The sequence below is a fragment of the Chlamydomonas reinhardtii genome, chromosome 6 (genome assembly GCF_000002595.2).
Source record: "Chlamydomonas reinhardtii strain CC-503 cw92 mt+ chromosome 6, whole genome shotgun sequence".
In the NCBI taxonomy this organism is placed as follows: Eukaryota; Viridiplantae; Chlorophyta; class Chlorophyceae; order Chlamydomonadales; family Chlamydomonadaceae; genus Chlamydomonas; species Chlamydomonas reinhardtii.
The window spans coordinates 7,576,386-7,592,755 of record NC_057009.1 but is presented as its reverse complement, the minus strand read 5'-3'; the positions used below and the strand labels follow the sequence as shown (position 1 = coordinate 7,592,755).

The window sequence follows — 16,370 nt, the reverse complement described above, 5'->3', positions numbered from 1 at the left end:
TGCGAACAATTGCTTAATGAATCAGCGTAGCTATGCATTGCAGCCACCATGCTCTTGGAATGCGGGCCTGCTCACCCTCGCGGGCTGGCTTCACTTCGCGCTCGTGCGGCGCTTCGCGGCCCGTGGCTCGGTTTCTTTGTGTCATCGCTCCTGGTCGCTCTAGACATTCTAGCGAAAGGAGGATGTAGACGTTTGAGTGAGCAGCTTGTGCGCTGCTTACAGCTCGGAACAGGTGATCCCACGCCAGTCCCGTGACAAGGCACTGACAGGCCGAAGCTTGGCTGAAGGTCAATCTCTTGAGTCTCGCACAGTTAATCGCTGGACTCCAAAAGGGAGGTAACGCATGCATGTGTGGGTGGCGGTCAAACCCGTGGCCTGCCTGGGCGTCTTCGTGTTGCGTTCCACACACCGCAGGGTGCACTCGTCGGGGTAAGGAAGTAACTGTATAAGGACAACAATCTCCCAGCCCATGACTCCGTTGGTCTTGTACCAGAGTGCATTCACTGACCTCATGCTCATTCACAGGTGGCATCAAGGGCATAGCGTTGCCCGATTACTGACAAGAGAAGGTGGCTCTCCCTTGCAAGGGAAAAGTGGGCTGTGCCGCCACGCCACGTCCTCCGTCTGAGGCCGAAGGTTCCGATAGTTTTCCCTGCCGCCTATTTTTCTACAATAGGGAATAGCAATTTATAATACGTGGCGCTCGCGGTTTGCACCAGTTTGGCACTTTTTGTCAACGCAGGCAGGCAGGCAGGCACGGACAGGGGCAATCCTGGGGGGCTTCGCCCCCCCTGGATCGCTTCGCTCAGGGGGCTCAGCCCAAAAATATGCTCCGAGCCCCACCGTGCAGCTTTGTCCAAACACAACTTGCAACGACGAAGGCCCCACACCCGAACATTATGCAGAGCATCATGAATAAAAGCACAGCCACCCCTGGGCACAGCCGGCCAGTGGTCAGGTGACACCATTCCATGTTGGGTACCAATACCGGCGCAAGACCGACATCACTTTCACTGACACCGCAACCACCCGCACCAAAACATGCTCTCTGGCCGCTGCGCCCCAACACCGCAGATAAAATGCTGCATGCTGTCATACCGCACCCGCAGCAAGGATGTCGGGGCCATGCAAAACCAGCAAAGTAGTAGCGTTCAGGTGTGGCACCGACTATGCGTCATTGGGGGCTCCCGGGATGCCTGCTCGCAGATCCGGAGCCACCGGGACGACCTTGTTGCTGGTGTGCACCAAACTGAAGCTGCCCTTGCTGTTGCCGTGCCCTCCATCACTGGCTTGCTGCGCGCCCGCCCGCAGGCGCGCCGGCGTGCCCTCGCCGCTCTCCACGCCACCACTCCCGAGCTCACGAGCATCCGGCGTCATGCCCGAACCCGAGCCGCGGCTGCCAGGGCCGCCCCCGCCCGCGGACGCAGGGCGCGGAGCAAATACCGACCCGGATCCCGCCTCTCCGGCAGCTGTACCGGCCGCGTCCGGCTCGGGCCCGTCCTCCGCTGCAGCGCCGCTAGCCACGTTTGGTGGTGCTGCTGCTGATGATGAGTGCGCTCCTGGATGCCGTGACGCGGAGCCAGAACTTCCTACGCCCGCGTCTGATGGCTGTGGGGCCGAGGGTGGTAGAGGCGGCAGCGCGGCACGCACGTGCGGCAAAGACGCGGGCTGTGGAGGCACTCCGCCGCCGCCGTGGCTGCCCGATGGCATAGCGCCAAGCCCAGGGCCTCCGCTGGCTGATGACACGCCCTGGTCTGGCGCCACTAGCCGTAGGTCGGACGCCGGATGCGCCTCCAGAGGTCTCCGCGGGGGAGGCGGGAACTTGCCCGGGCTGCAGAGAAGGAACGGTAACACACATAGCGTGGAGATGTCAACATGGTGTAGCATAAGCTGCCCGCGAGCCCACGCCGCGAGCCCGCCGTCCCGCCTGGTTCGAGCTCACTGCTAGCGTGCAACTACACGCACTACCCACACCTTCCGCGCCCCCAATACGTTGACTGTGCATGAAGACTCATCACAAAACCGGGATGCCAGCTGTGCCCTCGTTTCGAACGCAAACGCACCTCCTGTCCTCACCTCTCGATCGTGTGCGGCAGTCCCAGCGCCAGCCCGTTATGTAGGCCCAATGCCTCAGGGGCCTCCTGGTGCTGTCCAGGCGGCCGCAGCTCCTGCTGCTCATCCACCATCACCCCGTTGACGCCCGCCGCCGCGGCTCCGACCACACCGCCACCTGCTGCCAGCAGCGACGGCGCCTTGCCATCGTGCAATTCGTTCTCCTTCTCCACCTCCCGCGCCCGCTCCTCCTCCTCCTTTTGCTGCCGTAAACGCTCCTCGCGCTGCTTGCGCAGGCGCTCCTCGCGCTCCTTCTTCTTGCGGGCCTCCTCCTGCCGCACCTCCTCCGCCTCCGTTTGCACGCGAGGGTCCAGCCTCCCAAACTCCCGGTCAACGGTGCCCACCAGCCATTTAAGGCCATCACGCAGGCGGTGGTCAACGTCCTGACCCGCAGGCATCTTGGCCGTGCAGGGGAACACGTTGTGGCTGTTGCGGCAGGTTGCTAGCCCAAGCCCCTTCACCACCTCGGCAGCCGGGGCCGCGGTGGGCAGGTCCTGCTTGTTGGCGAAGATGCAGATGGGCTTGTCCCGCATAAATTGATTTTCAAGCACCTCCGCCATGGTCATTTTGGACTCCTCGAAGCGGCCAGGGTCCGCGGCGTCGACCACATAGACGATGGCGTGGACTTCGGCGAGGTATTTCTTCCACACGCCGCGAATGTTTTTGCCACCACCTAGGTCGAAAACTTCAATCTTGTACTTGCCCTCATTCAACGTGGTGCTGTTGAAGCCGAAAGTGGGCGTCGTGTCCCTGTCGACCTCGCCCTGTATTGAATTTAGCAGAGTAGTCTTGCCTGCATTATCCAGGCCTAGCAACGCTATGGTAATCTTTCGCTCGGTCTTCTTTCTGCAGAACCGGTAGAAGTTTACCAGTAAACCAAACATTGGGTTGAATATGTCTGAGCTGTAAATGGCGTAAGACTGCACTATGGCACCTAACGGGCAGCCGAAATGTTGACCGTCGCTGGCCATCTGCGGCGGCACGGAAAGGAACCCCGCAACCCCATCAGCCACCCACCCCACCCGCCCACACCCACGCACCCACACACCCACACACCCAGCCCGCCCGGCCCCCTACGGCACCAGTGATCGCAGTTGTCCCTGCGCCGGGGGCCGGGCGCCGGACGCGACCAACGCATGCCGCTTGGCGGTGTGCCGTTCGTGATCCTGACGCTGAGGCTTCAAGAGGTGCTTTGGCAACGGCAGTAACGGCTCCGTGTGGCGCTGGGCGGCTGGCTATGCGCGGCCGGGGCGCGGCCCTGTTGGGGCCGCGGCTGCCTGTGTGTGGCGAGCCGAGGTTTGGTTTCGCCGTGGGGGCTGTAGGCCTTGGGCGCTGCCGTTTCCTCGGGTGGGGCTTGGGTGTGTGATGGGACAGGGTTCAGGCAGGTTGGCGAGGTCCCTTAGGGTGCAGCTGACGCCCGTACCCCAAGCAGACAGCAAACAGTTTGCAGCGGCAGAGCAGGAGTGCATGGCTGGTCGAACGCCGGAGTTGCTGTACCGACAAGTTGCTGGCTGGCTGGAAGTTTGCTGATGCGCATTCCTCACGCTCCGGGCGCCCGGCCAGGCGATAGCACCACACAGACACACCACAACGCCACACTCGCTCGCGATGCAGAGCCGCACCGCACCTGCAGGAAGATGACCAGCGTCCACGGATGAGCACCAAATGCAACATAGAGAAAATGCAACAGTATGCAGCAAAGCAATGGCCGGGCGACAGTATGACAAGCAGGGGCGAAAACAGGGCGCGGCAAGGCAGAAAAGGGAGCCCGAATGTACGGATGAGTGGCGGGCGAATCGAATGCGAGTGCGAGACAAACACAACCGGAGTGTGAGGAAGCGCGGGTTGGATTGGGAATGTCGAGGCTGAAGTTCGGGATAAGGCTGCACCGCGCGACCTAAGGACCGAATGCGGGTTCGCGAAAAAGTTTGCTGGCGTCGCACGCTGGAGCTGGCTCTCGAGCTGGCGCTGGAGTGTGAACACTGCAGGCAAATATGAAATGTGAGGCACAGGAGGCGGTTAGCTGTCAGGAGAGGCGGGGACGGCGGGCACAGCTGGCGAGTGAAACTGGCACGGTCTGTAGCAGCTGCCTGGTCGGTGTGTGATGCGCACGGTTACGGGAGTCCGGGCTCACCAAGAGCTCCCCGGAGGCACAGAGGCACGCGCGTTAAAAATGACACAGCAGCCACACAGCAGGCCCAGAAGCGCCCACACAGGCACGCGCCCACGCACGCACGCGCACGCACGCGCACGCACTAAACACGCACGCACACGCACACGCACACACACACACGCCCACACCCGCACCCACACACACGCGCACACACACATACACGCCCACGCACACACACATGCGCAGCCCGCCGGCCGAAAGGCCAGGTACCGAAGCGACCGCGCCAGCAGGCCGCTGCGGCGAGGTGGGGCTTGGGTTCGGCTTAGACCACGGGTTTGGGACTTTGGGGATCTGTTTCGGCAGCTAGCTTCGGCCGGGCGCCCGGAGCGTGAGGAACGCGCGTCAGCAAACTACCAGCCTGCCAGCATCTCAGCGATGTCTCGATACAGTAACTCCGGCGCTACACCAGCCGTGTGATCTGTCGGTCTTGCCGTGCCATCGCAAACTGGTTGTAGGGGTCTAGGAATACGCCGCAACCTGCACCTTACCCTGTCCCATCGTATCACCATCCGGCAGGCACGGAATTGATGGTGGCGCCGGCAGGCTCGCATCACCAGGGCTTGCATCTTCCAGGGGTAGGCCAGCGCCGCTGGCGAGAGCCTCGTTCTCGCCCACGGCATCCAGGGGCCCAAACATGCCTAGTTTCTTCCGTACGTTAGGAAGTTGGCGAGATTTCGGGGACCGTATGCTGCCCCACGCGGCGAGAATGCACCCCGGGAGATGCCCAATCTTTCTCGCCCGAGGACCTAAGCTTGCCGCTCCCCGAAAATGCGCATCACCGTTGGGCCCCGGTACCAGTGTACCACCATCCTCCGCCATAGGCCATAGCCCAACAGGGCACCCTGCTTGCTACCAGGTGCATACAGTCCATTGTGTCCAGCGAAGGCAGTGCGGAACAGGTGATGCCCTCCCCTGATGCAGATGCCTTTCTAACAACCGGGTACCTCGAGTGGTTGTGTCCGAAAGCGAGCCCGTACCACGTACACTAATCACTGGTGGCTTCCGGTACCGCCTATTGGTGGCTTCCGGTATCACAAGACTCCAAGTCAACCTGCCCTGGTCACTGATTACACCCTACAACAGTCGAATGTTGCTGCCTTGCAGCAGTGCATCACGGTGGCCATGCACAATCAGGCAACGTGGCCTGGTTGATTCACTCCTCAGCAAAAGAGCTCGGCCCCTATACCCTAAATCCACTGCCTCCACACTGTTTACTTCTTCCGGCAAGCTGTTCCCATGCCCAACTACTTGTCAACACAGTAAACGAGTGGCTTAAACTGCTTCACCTCTGAGGCGCAACAAGTCTATCTACCGCCATCCTCAACTGCACATCAAACCGCACCTTACCCAAGGGGTACGGCCCTAGCCTGGTCATTCCTACAGTCATAGCACATAGCACTCGCATCACCGCGCTCCACCCTCGCTGTAACTGGCGACGATGCACTCGACCGCGTACACCCGTGCTTTACATCCTCGTGTTTTACACCCTCGTGCAACGTTAAGGTCAACGCAGATGAATCAGGTACCGGTACCTCAGGGAGCGTGACACTTGCTAGCCAAGCGCTGAAGCCACCCATTCCAGTCCTGCAGTCTGCAGACTGACACAGCATCCCCGTGCGCGGCGGTACCAACCAAACCCTCACATTCCGCACCACAATACAGGTTGCAAGCGCATCCAAAGCTGCAATGCCCTTCTTGGACGCAATGCTTATTGGTTCAAGCGGCCGGGGGGTTGCCGGAATGCCCCCAGAGCAAGGCACGCAAAGCCCCACCGACCATACGGATTCTGCTTAGTTCGCCTGTCTGCACGACAGATCACGTTGTTTATAAGAGGCAGTCATTCAACTTCTGTCGATAGCGTTTCCACGCTTAGCTCCTGCGCGCCCAGATGCTCTGAATGTACGTGCACGTGTGCTGCATTGCAGCACCAAGAACGCCTGGGGACCCACAGACGGCCGCTGGCCACAAATACTCATGGTACTTGAATCCTGCAACACCGTGGCACGCGTGTCCCTGGTACGTCACCAAACCCTACAGACCTCAACCCGACCCTACTCTGCTTGTTTGTGATGCTCAATGCCGATGCGTACTATTTAGCAGGTGCGCGTACTAATGCGGGACATGCCCTTGGCAAAATACAGGAGCCCCGGTTGGCCGAGGCGCCCAGCCACCCAGCCTCCAAAACCCCAACCGCGCGTCTCACACTCCGCTATCCCTCTTGAGCCCAGCATGTAAATCGAACGCACAGCAGCGGCAGAGATTCATGCCGAAGCCCCCAACTATATATGGCAATGTGCCGATCTGCAGCACGTATGCTACACAACCAGCGGGCGCCTATGCATCGCCCGCCTCCTCCTAACCATTTGCATTTGGCAGTGCATCCTTGAAATCACGAGCTCGTCGGCCTCGATGCATGCGCACGCAACTGCGGCCTTTTTTTTATTCCGAATTTAGCCCATCCAGAAAAGAAGTACGGTGTCCCAGTTAATATACGCGGGAGCGCTGGCCAGCAAACTCACAATGGCTGCGGCTAGCGGTGGTCACGTAGATGAGCATAACACGCCACCAGCACCATGTGCCGCGGCCATGTGCCGCAGCAGGCGCCGTCCGCTGTGCCATGCCTGTGAACAAGCAGCAGCACTGCTGCTCCATACGGCTACTCGCCGCTTCCGTTCCCTGCTGCTGCATATGCAGCCACTGCGTGCCATGACTGGCCAGGGTGCTCGCGGCCAAGCTGGCAGGGGTGCACGACCCAACTCCTCTTGTGCACGACGCGGGCGCCCGCCCTGCAGTGCGGTCGCGCCAGCCACCACCCACACGAGAGCCGCCCGCCAGCTCACCAGCTCACCAGCCGAGCCCTGCCTGGCAGCTAGCAGTCGGCGGTGCGCCGGGTGTACTTGAGCATACGCTGCAGCTCCGCCACAATGTGTGCGACGGCCGGCCGCTCCGAGGGCCGCTCCTCGGTGCAGGAGGAGATGAGGCAGCGCAGCGCGTAGGGGCAGGCGTTGTCGTTGGTGGGCACCGGCAGGCGCGCGCCACGAGAGACCACCTGCGTGGCGTGTGCAAGTGCGCATGTTGCTCAACACGCGTGTGCGGCAGGCACCGTGCGGAGGTGCGGGTGCTGGTGGCCAGGACGGTTACAGCCATAATTGGTTCAAAAGAAACGCGGTTGTAGGCTGGCACCGTGGTACATCAGGCGCGTCGTTATGGATGTCCGACGGCAGGCAGCGTGTGGAAAGCCAGCAGGCTCGCCTGTGCGCTCGGGTGCACAGGGCAGCGCCCACCGCACCTTGCTGACAAAATCCGTCGTCCGGCAATGCGCCCACGGCCGCTCGCCAGTGCACAGCTCCCACAGCACCACACCTGCAATGCACAAGAGCCCGCATCGACCACTTCAACAGACATGAACACGGCACGTGCAGCAAGCGGATCAACAAACAGGTGCAAGGCTTGACAAGTACACAAGAATGTTGAGGCATGAACAAAAATCGCAGCGTACGAAATGGTGTGAACGCCAAAACAATCCTTCTCACCATAGCTGAAAATGTCCATCTTGTCAGTTAGACCACCCCCCAGGACGGGGTCCCAGCACTCGGGGGCCTGGAGGGGCAGGCGGTAGATAGTCAGGCAGACAGGCATATAGAAGGCCAGAAACGCACACATCATGCTGTGCAAGGTGAAGGTAGGCATGACATGCACTGCGTGCACACGCTCTGTGCATGCTCAAGTGCAACAGTGCATGTGCATGGACGTCATATAATACGCACCATGTATGCCATGCTGCCGGTCTCCGGTCGCGCCGTGTCAATGTACGCGTTGTATGCGAGCCTGCGCGGCGCAGCAAGTCACAGCATCCGTCACCAGTGGCAATGCCGACAGGTGAAAGCGCACGGGCACTGCAGACAGTACTAAAACGAGCAGGCGAGCCCCGCCAAGCAAGGTATCACGCCCAAGGAACCCGTAGGGCCGAGAGAGCTAGATCCTGGATGTTTCAAAAAGGCGCGTGAAGTGCTGTTGCGCACCGCTCACCTGGCCAGGCCGAAGTCGCCGATCTTGGCGCGGCCCTCGGCGTCAAGCAGGATGTTGGAGGGCTTCACTGCGCAGCCAGGGCGAGCGAAGAGGAGCGCAGAGCGGCAGGTGGGCTCAGGAGGTACGCAGACCGCTCACCAGATCACACACGCAAAGTATTTAAGCACCGGTTATGCCTGACTTGCTGCCACTCAGCAAACTACGGTTCCCGAGGTCCCACGCAGGCTCACAATCGCGGTGCACGACCGCCGGCGCGCGGCTGTGCAGGTACTGCATACCCAGCGCCACGTCCAGCGCAATCTCCAGGACACGAAACAGCGGAAGCGGCGAGCCGCGTGCAGGCGGCTGCGCCACAGGCACAGGTGCAGCGCCTGCTGCCGCCGTCCCCGCCGCAACGGGCGAAGGCCTGCTGTGCGAAGGCGACGGGCGACCGCTGGCGCCGCCGGCAGACGCTCCCTCCAGCCCAGCCAACGCCTCCGGGAAGGCCGCGGCCAAAACCCCGAACGGGGACGCGCCCCCAGCACCACCCGCTGCCACAGAGCCGGTGACACTGCCGTTCTTGTGCCCGCCCGCAGCGGCGGTGGTGGTGGTGGCGGGGGTGGGGGCGGGGGCGTAGGTGGCTGCTGCGGGGTCGCGCACGGTGTCGCGGCGGTGGAGTACGGCGTCCAGCGAGGTGGCGCACAGCTCCTCCACCAGACATATGTCGGGCGGCTGCAGGCACGCACCCAGCAGCTGCACAATGCTGGGGTGCCGCAGCGTGCACAGCACAGTCACCTCCTGTGGGGCGGCGGCAGTAACAGGCAGCAACAGGCCGAGTTGGGTGGGGCAAGGCGTGGGCGAGTAAGGTGTGCTACTGACGGAGGGCCGCGCAGGGGCAGTCCTGCCTGCATACTACGGGCCGCATACCACCGCAGCGGCGCGAGCGGCGCGAGCTGCCGTTACTTTCTTCCTTTCCTATCCGCACCTGCACAAACACCTCCAGGTCGTCAATGGTGCAGCCCTGCATCAGCGGCCGCAACGATTTCACCGCCACTGGCGCGCCGCGGTAGGTGCCCGCAAACACCGTGCCAAACTGGCCGCTGCCCAGAGCGCGGTTCCCATCAACAGTCACATCCCTGCGCGGACACAGAATGTAAACATACGGTAGGAATGGCAAGATACCGCAAAAGGTCATATGTGTCCTGCTCTTCTTTGCGACGCAGAGACTGTCCAAAAGTGCCGCGGGCGCTCGCCCCGACGCTGTAGCACCCACCCCACCCAACCCCGCACGAACACTCCCTCACGACCCCGCAAGCCCACCTCCGCAGGTCGATGTGCAGGTTGGCGCCGTGCTCCGCGGCCTTGTGCAGCAGCTGCTGCGGCAGCACCACCTGACCGAAGCCCGGCAGCGGCGCCTGCTGCTGTGCTGCGTACGGGTTGCAAACCCGCACGGACAGCGACTGGGGCGTAGGCGGCAGCGCCAGCGAGTGCGACTGCGGCAGCGGCGGCAGCGTGGAGCTGGGGTAGACGGAGCTCCCGGATGACCGGCCTCCAGACAGCAGTGAGGCCGGCTGCGGCACGGAGGTCGAGGAGTGCCGGCGGAACTGCTGCAGGTGGACCGGGGGCGCCGGCGACAAAGACAGCGGCGCCGGTAGCGGCACGCTGGCAGACGCGCCAACGCCGCGGCTGCCGCCGACTGGTGATGCGGGTGCGGGTGCTGGCACCGCGTCCAAAAACATCGATTGGTCGCAGCTGCTGCGCCGGCAATTGCGTGCGCGGTCCTGCTGCGGCGGGTAGCGCGGCGGCTCCTGCTGAAGCAGGTAGTCGACGTCGTCATCATAGTCAGCAAGCATGTCAGCGGCCCCGTCGATGCGTGGCGTGCAAGCGGGCGGTGGCGGCGCGACGACGCCCTGCACCGCCCGCCCGAAGGACAGCTCCGACTGAGGCTGGGCCTCGACCGGTGTGTCCGTGCCCGGCGCGGTGGTGGCAGACACGCGGCGCGGCGCCCGCGGCTGCGGCGCCGACTGCTGCACGGAGCCCCGCTGCATGCTCTTCAGCAGCAGTAGCTGCTGCTGCTGCTGCTGCTGTCCTGATGGATGCAGCGGGGGCTGCGCTCGTGCGATGGGTTGCTGCGAGGGCGCGCGCGCGGGGCTGACGCTGCTGATGCTGGCAAACTGCCCGCCGGAAGGCGGCAGCGGCGGCGGGTAGGCCAGCGGCCCCGTCGACGCCGCCGCATGCGTCGACGGCAAGGCATTGCCCCCCGACAGGAGCACGGACGTCGACATTATGGGCAAAAAACCTGGTGGTAGGGATGCAACGCAAACGCGAACACAGGCAATGCGTCAGGCGACTTGCGATGAGTCCTTGCGCGGATGGCCTCCCCGCTCAACCCCATCATTGGCTCCCGCGGCAAACCTACTACGGCATCACCCCCAAGCCGCACATCCCTTCTTGAGGCTACAGCCCAACAGGCATGCCACTCACCTGCGGACTCGCTCGCGCGCCGGCTGCTTGCAGTCGTTGACAGACCGGTGCAGGCCGCGATCTGCTGTGTTAGCGCGCGCTCCCAGCCCGGCGTGCCAAACTCTGGCGACACCGCCTCCCCCAGGACGAGAGCACGGTCATAGGACTCCACGCTGGTTTGGGTGCTAATCTCTCCCTCCAGCGTGCTGGAGGGTAGCACGGGTGCGCAACAGCTAGAGCGCCGCGCGCTTCCGGTGTACCGGGCAGGTACCAGCAGGTGACAGGGCGGGAGCGCACCCAAGGAGGAGGCGCGGTGCGGGGCGGCCCCGGCGGGGCCCTGACGGCAGGCGTCGTCGCCGGAGTTGGTGGCCTGCCGGGGCTGGCAGCTTGGTACACCAGCCGACAGGGACGCAGCCAGCGGTGGTCGCGCTTCTTGGGTGCTGCCGCCGACGCCCAAGCCTCGCGTTGCCTCCGCGGGCGCTGGCAACGAGTCGTCGAAGCCGCATGTTTTGTCGGCGTGCTTATTGCCATAGCTGCGCGCAGCCTGCGAGCTCGGAATCGGAATCGTTTCCGGTTTACTACCAACTGCTGGGCTCGCAGGCTGGCTCAACAGCTCTTGCTCCCTATATTCTGGACGGTCTCTCCATTTCCGCCAGAGAGCGCGAAGCTTGCCGCCCGGCATAAGGAGATGACGGACGTTCCACGAGAAACGTCGATACAGGCTTATGTAGTTGAAGCTGCAGGCATCAAGGTGCTAGCGGCTATTGTCGGAGGCGTTAAGGCAGGAACAGGGGCAAGCTTCCATCGAGCGCGGAACCACTACTGGCAAGCTGCAATGGCGTCGTTGTGTGGAAGTATTCTATGTTAAGGAAGTATCGCAAATTGAATACTTGGTGACGGGCATTCAACAGACCTCCAAACTCTGCGGCTCGTCGCCAACCGCCATCTCACCACGAGCCTAGTGCACGCCAGAGCTTTCGCCCACGTATCAGTAACCGGGATAGAAGAGAGCTGATGAGATTCACCACATCGCAGCACTTGAGTTCAAAGAGAGCCGGGCCAGTTCACCTTCACTTCACCTCCATCAAAACGCAGCCTGCAGGGCCGCATATGGCCAGCGCTGTGCATAGTTCCCTCGCCCTGAGACCCTGTTCTGACGCCAGTTCACCACAAGCACAAAGCGGTGTCGTCGTAAGGGGTTCACACCCCTGTTCGCACTCCCGTTGTACCTCTGACAGCTGACATCTTCGGGGTTGCGCCTGCGGATTGACAACTGTCGGTCGAGGACATGAGGGTCAAGGGCGCATGTGAAGCTGAAGTCAGCGTGCACATAGTATTCCGGCGTTGATGTCAAGCAGGACTGGGTGCGCATATAGTGGCTGAGGTTGAGGGGGACCGGGAAGGATACTGACGGCCCCCGCCCTCAAGCTGCCGTAACCCCCCACTCGAAGGAACATGACACAAGGCACAAGGTACTGGCCTGACCTGGAGCCGATGCACCAGGGACGCTGCCTTGTTGGCCAGGTGTTTCCTGTTGTTGTCAACATTCTGTATGCTCGTTGTCAGTGTGTTGGCGCGTCCGGCGGCACTGTGCAGAGACGACTCCTGTCCTCCTAGATACAGGTGGAAAGCACCCCTGGTGGAAAGGCAACAAGGGCCTAGACAAGCAAGGTGGCTCTCCATCTCCAGGGGACGGTGGGCTGCGCCCACGGCATGTTGATGCAATGTCTGAGGTCCAAGGGCTCGAAACTACCTCATCTCCCAGACATGTCATCCCATCCACCTTCCTCGTATGGCCTCGGCCGTCGCCTTCGCCGGCTTGAGCGGCTGGCGGCGCTGCTGGGCGTGCGAACGGCTCTCTGGCTGCAGGAGGCCCGTCTGGCGGTGGTGGCGGCAAGCCCGGCGGCTGCGCTTGCGCGGCAGCAGGGGTGGGCTCAGGCCCCGATGGGGGTGGTGGCGAGCACGGCTACGGGACCATCTTGTCCGCGGCGGCACGTCACGGCCTTGCTGGCTGACCGAGATGAGGCCCCCAGTCCGAGCCTTACCTCCGAGGCGGTCCTGCAGCAGGCGCTGTGGAGGCGCGTGACCAGTACCGTACGCAGTATGCATGCTGTCGTGGCACTGGGCGTGTCCTGAGCCTTGAGTTCCCTCCATGGTGACGTCAGCGCCCGGGAGCGAGACTGTGTGGCGGACGGTGGCCCTCGCTTGTGCCCATGGGGCCTGGTGCCGCAGCTGCTCGAGGTCGCGGCATGCGCGGACGCGGAGCTGCTACGGACGCGGCTAGTATGCTGACCCGGGTTTGCGGCGTGTTGGTGCGTGTGTGCCTGTGTTTGGTTGCGCGCCGGCGTGGTTCCCGTATGGGTGTGCGATGGGACAGGGTTTAGGCAGGTTGGCGAGGTCCCGTAGGGTGCAGCTGAAGCCCATACCCCAAGCAGACGGCAAACAGTTTGCAGCGGCGTGGTTCCGTATGGGAGCTGGTCTGCTTTGTTGTGCAGTCCGAGAGCTCGGCCGCTTGGTCCAGTGCGCGTGTGTGGCGGCCGGTTAGCTGCTGCCTGTGTGCCCCGGCTTGCGTAAGGCCCGTGACCCGGCTTGCTGTGTATTGTTGCGTGCGTGCCTGCGCTTGGTCGTGCGCCTGCGGTGAGATACATAGTCCCGAGTGTGATGGCTAAACTCCCGGCGCCTGCAGATGCCGGGGCCACGGCCGGGGCCACATCGACGCGGGCCGCACGTGCCAGTGCCAGGCGCCCCGCGCCCACTGACATGCACATTAAAATTGTTGGGAGCTCACTCTGTCAAGCTTGCCATGGCATGTTATCATGCCGTGATGTCGTCGGGGTCCACACTCCACAGAAGCGCGACGGACGCAGAGCGCAGCAGGGGAGCGCACAGCGCTCCGCACTCCCAAGGACCGCGTCTTCTTGCCTTGAGAAAAAGAGGGGCCCACAATGACACTGCGCTGCACTGCCTTGTCGAAGTCATGTTGACAGTAGAGCCATTCAGAAGTCCGGGATTCGCCAATTCGGCCTTTGTGGCTCCATCGCCAGGTTTCGTTGGCACCCCGACACCTGCTACCGGGAGTGTCACTGTACACGTTTGGAGCGGACTAGGATGTGTGTGACTAGGAATACGGCCCCGCCACTGGAGAATGAAATTTTCGGAGCCCCCCAGGATTGCCCCTGTCCGTCCATACTCAGACTTCAGTCAGGGGGGGAGGTAAGATGCGGATTACAATTGAAGGGACAGCCCGACAAGCGGGGGCACGCCGTACCCACGCCGCGAGGTAAGGAACAAACTTTTCGGACCCCATGCGGCCATGCCACTAGACCTCCCGACCGACCGACCGACCGACCGACCCCCCCTGCCGCAAAAAAATAGTATAATGTATGTTCTAGGACAGCTCCGACTAACTCCCAACTAACTCGTGTACGGCACCCCCAAGACCCCTCAGCCGCACAGGACTTCGGTTGGGTGTCGGTAGCTGCGGCGAGTGGGAGCTGGCAGTTGTACGGCGGGCCGGCTGGGAAGCTGCCGAGCCAGGGGCATGAACACGGGTCGTTGGCGCGAGTTGGGTAGCTGTACGGGTGGGAGCTGACAGTTGCGCGGGAAGCCGACTGCGATGCCACAGGAGCGCACGGGTGTACGGCACAGCACAGGAGTCATTGGCGCTAGTCGGCGGTTGCGCGAGTGGGAGCTGGTAGCTGCGCGCGGAGCCGTTTGGAAAGCCTCGTGTGAGCTGCGTGTCAATTTAGATGGGATGCATGGGGCTGCGCTTTTCCCATCAGCGACATCTGGGCTGCACACGGGGCACATGTGACTGCGGTGACCGGCGCAGCGGGGGCGCCAGCCAACCCGTGCCGCGCCGAGGGTGTAAGGGGAGCTTCGTGTGAGTGTGATGGGATGTGATTGAGCCAGGTGAGGGCATGGCCGCGTGCGGTGCACGCTGTGCACCCAGGGGAGGCTCCCTCCCCTGCTGTGCACCAGTGCGGCGCGTCAGAATTCCTACGTACGATCAAGCTGCATCAGAGCTGACACGCGGCTGCAGCTGACCGGTGAGGTGGGGGGTAGTTAATTCCAAACCCAAAGCAAAACTGTGGGATAAGGAGAGGCTGCAAGTGTGCCGCACATGGGGACTCAAACGGGGCTGCACTGAAACTGGCGCGGCGGGGGCGGCGGCGCGCTGTGGGGCGAAAGGATCGAGGCACAGAAACTTAAAGGAAACTCAGCACAAACTTGGAGGAAACTCAGCACAAACCCAGCCAAAACTCAGCCGAAACCTCATCCGTTCATAGTGACATGAATATTTGCGATATCGTCACTGAAGTAATGGCCAAAATAAAGGACACTTGATTCCTTCTCACGGCGCGGAAGTTCGGGCCCCAGCGCACACTGTACTGATCGGTCGCGCCCTGACTCGCTCTGCTGCCACGTCCCCGCGCGCATCTTGAAGTGCGGGTAGAGCTGGCGGTCAATAGGGTATGGGTCTGCGAATTCCAGCGTCTTGGTAAGTCCACTGTCGCCCCCGCCGTTCCCTCATCACCCAAAACAAGCACCGCACAGCTGGCATGCGCACGGACACAAGAGCACACCAGCCAGTACGCAAGCGTCCAGGCACAGGCATGTTCCCGACGTGCACTACCAAGCGACCATGCGCAGCACAAATCACCTAAACCAGTGGCGCTGATCGGGCAGCGCCTCTCTCAATCCTCCAGCTCCAAGCATCCGGACGAGCATTGCGGTAGTTGTGGGGCCGATGCATGTGTACGTGCGTTGGTATGCTTTCTAGCACGCCTGCCATCTACAATACTTGATGCCCGGGGATCAGCGGCCCCCTGACAGCGCCCCTCCAGACGTCGCCCTACCACCAAGGCGTAAGGGGAACCTGCCCCATGCACCCAGGGACCACGCTAGCTGGGCACTTCCGCCAGCAGGTGCTCAGGCTTGACCTGGACCATCGCCCACGACTCCTCAACATCCACGCCGGGCAGGTTCCATTCACGCATCAGCACCTTGGCGGGGCCTGTCTCCAGTGGAGCCGGGATGTCCTCCCCTTGCTCCACCAGGCTCTCCAGGCCCAGCGCCAGTATCTCCTCAGCGTCCTGAAGCGCCTCGGCCTCCGTCATGCCGGCACCAATACCAAAAGAAAACTGAGGGAAGACAGCGCTAACACGCCCGTCCCGGTGCTTGCGCACGCACACGGGAAAGAGTTTGCCGCGCAGCTCGTCCAGCGACGACTGGCTGCTGTGCGATCCCTGGGACATGGCGGCCCTCAGAGTCCTCCCTTCCTGTTTGGGACGAAAAAGAAAAACGAGCCCAAGCACTCGGCAACGCAGCTATGCTGCAAGTTACCCCGCAGAGGCAGCGGCTGTTTCTACTCCAACTTCTTACCGTCGTAGCTCTCGCCGAGCGCTTGCCAAGGCGTCGTGCACAGAGATGCTCTTGTGATTGTGGTCAGAAAAGGTCGCCTTGAACTCGTCGTTCCAATATTGTACGTGACCGTTTGCTGTTTGTCTTATGGGCACGAAACCAAGGGTGCTCAGCTCTGTGTGCAAGGTCTTGAAGTCGGGACTTCAAGACCTTGCACACCGACTTCAAGACCTTGCACACAGAGCTGAGC

The 16,370-nt window shown here is 62.3% G+C and overlaps 4 protein-coding genes across 4 annotated transcripts; 1 reads left to right on the top strand and 3 right to left on the bottom strand.

The window, feature by feature from the left end:
- Positions 1-204: 204 nt before the first annotated feature.
- On the bottom strand, positions 205-4,086 carry CHLRE_06g301050v5 (uncharacterized protein). Its single transcript, XM_001691378.2, has 3 exons — positions 3,740-4,086; positions 2,077-3,083; positions 205-1,831 (listed from the first exon to the last, which is right to left on the bottom strand). Exons 2-3 carry the CDS (start codon positions 3,081-3,083, stop codon positions 1,168-1,170), a joined length of 1,671 nt encoding a protein of 556 aa, XP_001691430.2. The 5' UTR covers positions 3,740-4,086; the 3' UTR covers positions 205-1,167.
- A 1,167-nt stretch (positions 4,087-5,253) lies between these two features.
- CHLRE_06g301000v5 (uncharacterized protein) lies at positions 5,254-11,616 on the bottom strand. Its single transcript, XM_043063599.1, has 9 exons — positions 10,778-11,616; positions 9,614-10,592; positions 9,279-9,429; positions 8,545-9,091; positions 8,315-8,381; positions 8,053-8,113; positions 7,819-7,885; positions 7,575-7,648; positions 5,254-7,334 (listed from the first exon to the last, which is right to left on the bottom strand). The coding sequence occupies exons 1-9, from the start codon at positions 11,436-11,438 to the stop codon at positions 7,155-7,157; spliced, it is 2,787 nt and encodes a 928-aa protein (XP_042924305.1). The 5' UTR covers positions 11,439-11,616; the 3' UTR covers positions 5,254-7,154.
- Positions 11,617-11,776: 160 nt separating this feature from the next.
- On the top strand, positions 11,777-14,639 carry CHLRE_06g300966v5 (uncharacterized protein). Its single transcript, XM_043063598.1, has 2 exons — positions 11,777-13,393; positions 14,205-14,639. The coding sequence occupies exon 1, from the start codon at positions 12,524-12,526 to the stop codon at positions 12,890-12,892; it is 369 nt and encodes a 122-aa protein (XP_042924304.1). The 5' UTR covers positions 11,777-12,523; the 3' UTR covers positions 12,893-13,393; positions 14,205-14,639.
- Positions 14,640-14,949: 310 nt separating this feature from the next.
- On the bottom strand, positions 14,950-16,346 carry CHLRE_06g300933v5 (uncharacterized protein). The gene is made up of 2 exons (XM_043063597.1): positions 16,142-16,346; positions 14,950-16,038 (listed from the first exon to the last, which is right to left on the bottom strand). The coding sequence occupies exon 2, from the start codon at positions 15,874-15,876 to the stop codon at positions 15,661-15,663; it is 216 nt and encodes a 71-aa protein (XP_042924303.1). The 5' UTR covers positions 15,877-16,038; positions 16,142-16,346; the 3' UTR covers positions 14,950-15,660.
- Positions 16,347-16,370: the final 24 nt, after the last annotated feature.

What these genes read in the sequence shown, in the direction of transcription:
- CHLRE_06g300933v5 (XM_043063597.1), bottom strand. Translation starts at nt 15,876, where the DNA reads ATGACGGAGGCCGAGGCGCTTCAGGACGCTGAGGAGATACTGGCGCTG.
- CHLRE_06g301000v5 (XM_043063599.1), bottom strand. Translation starts at nt 11,438, where the DNA reads ATGCCGGGCGGCAAGCTTCGCGCTCTCTGGCGGAAATGGAGAGACCGT. An exon ending in ACCTGGAGGTGTTTGTGCAG is followed by an intron (nt 9,092 to 9,278) that starts GTGCGGATAGGA and finishes GCCGCCCCACAG; the next exon opens with GAGGTGACTGTGCTGTGCAC. An exon ending in GGCGGTCGTGCACCGCGATT is followed by an intron (nt 8,382 to 8,544) that starts GTGAGCCTGCGT and finishes CTGGCTGCGCAG; the next exon opens with TGAAGCCCTCCAACATCCTG.
- CHLRE_06g300966v5 (XM_043063598.1), top strand. Translation starts at nt 12,524, where the DNA reads ATGTCATCCCATCCACCTTCCTCGTATGGCCTCGGCCGTCGCCTTCGC.
- CHLRE_06g301050v5 (XM_001691378.2), bottom strand. Translation starts at nt 3,083, where the DNA reads ATGGCCAGCGACGGTCAACATTTCGGCTGCCCGTTAGGTGCCATAGTG. An exon ending in CTGCCGCACACGATCGAGAG is followed by an intron (nt 1,832 to 2,076) that starts GTGAGGACAGGA and finishes CCTTCTCTGCAG; the next exon opens with CCCGGGCAAGTTCCCGCCTC.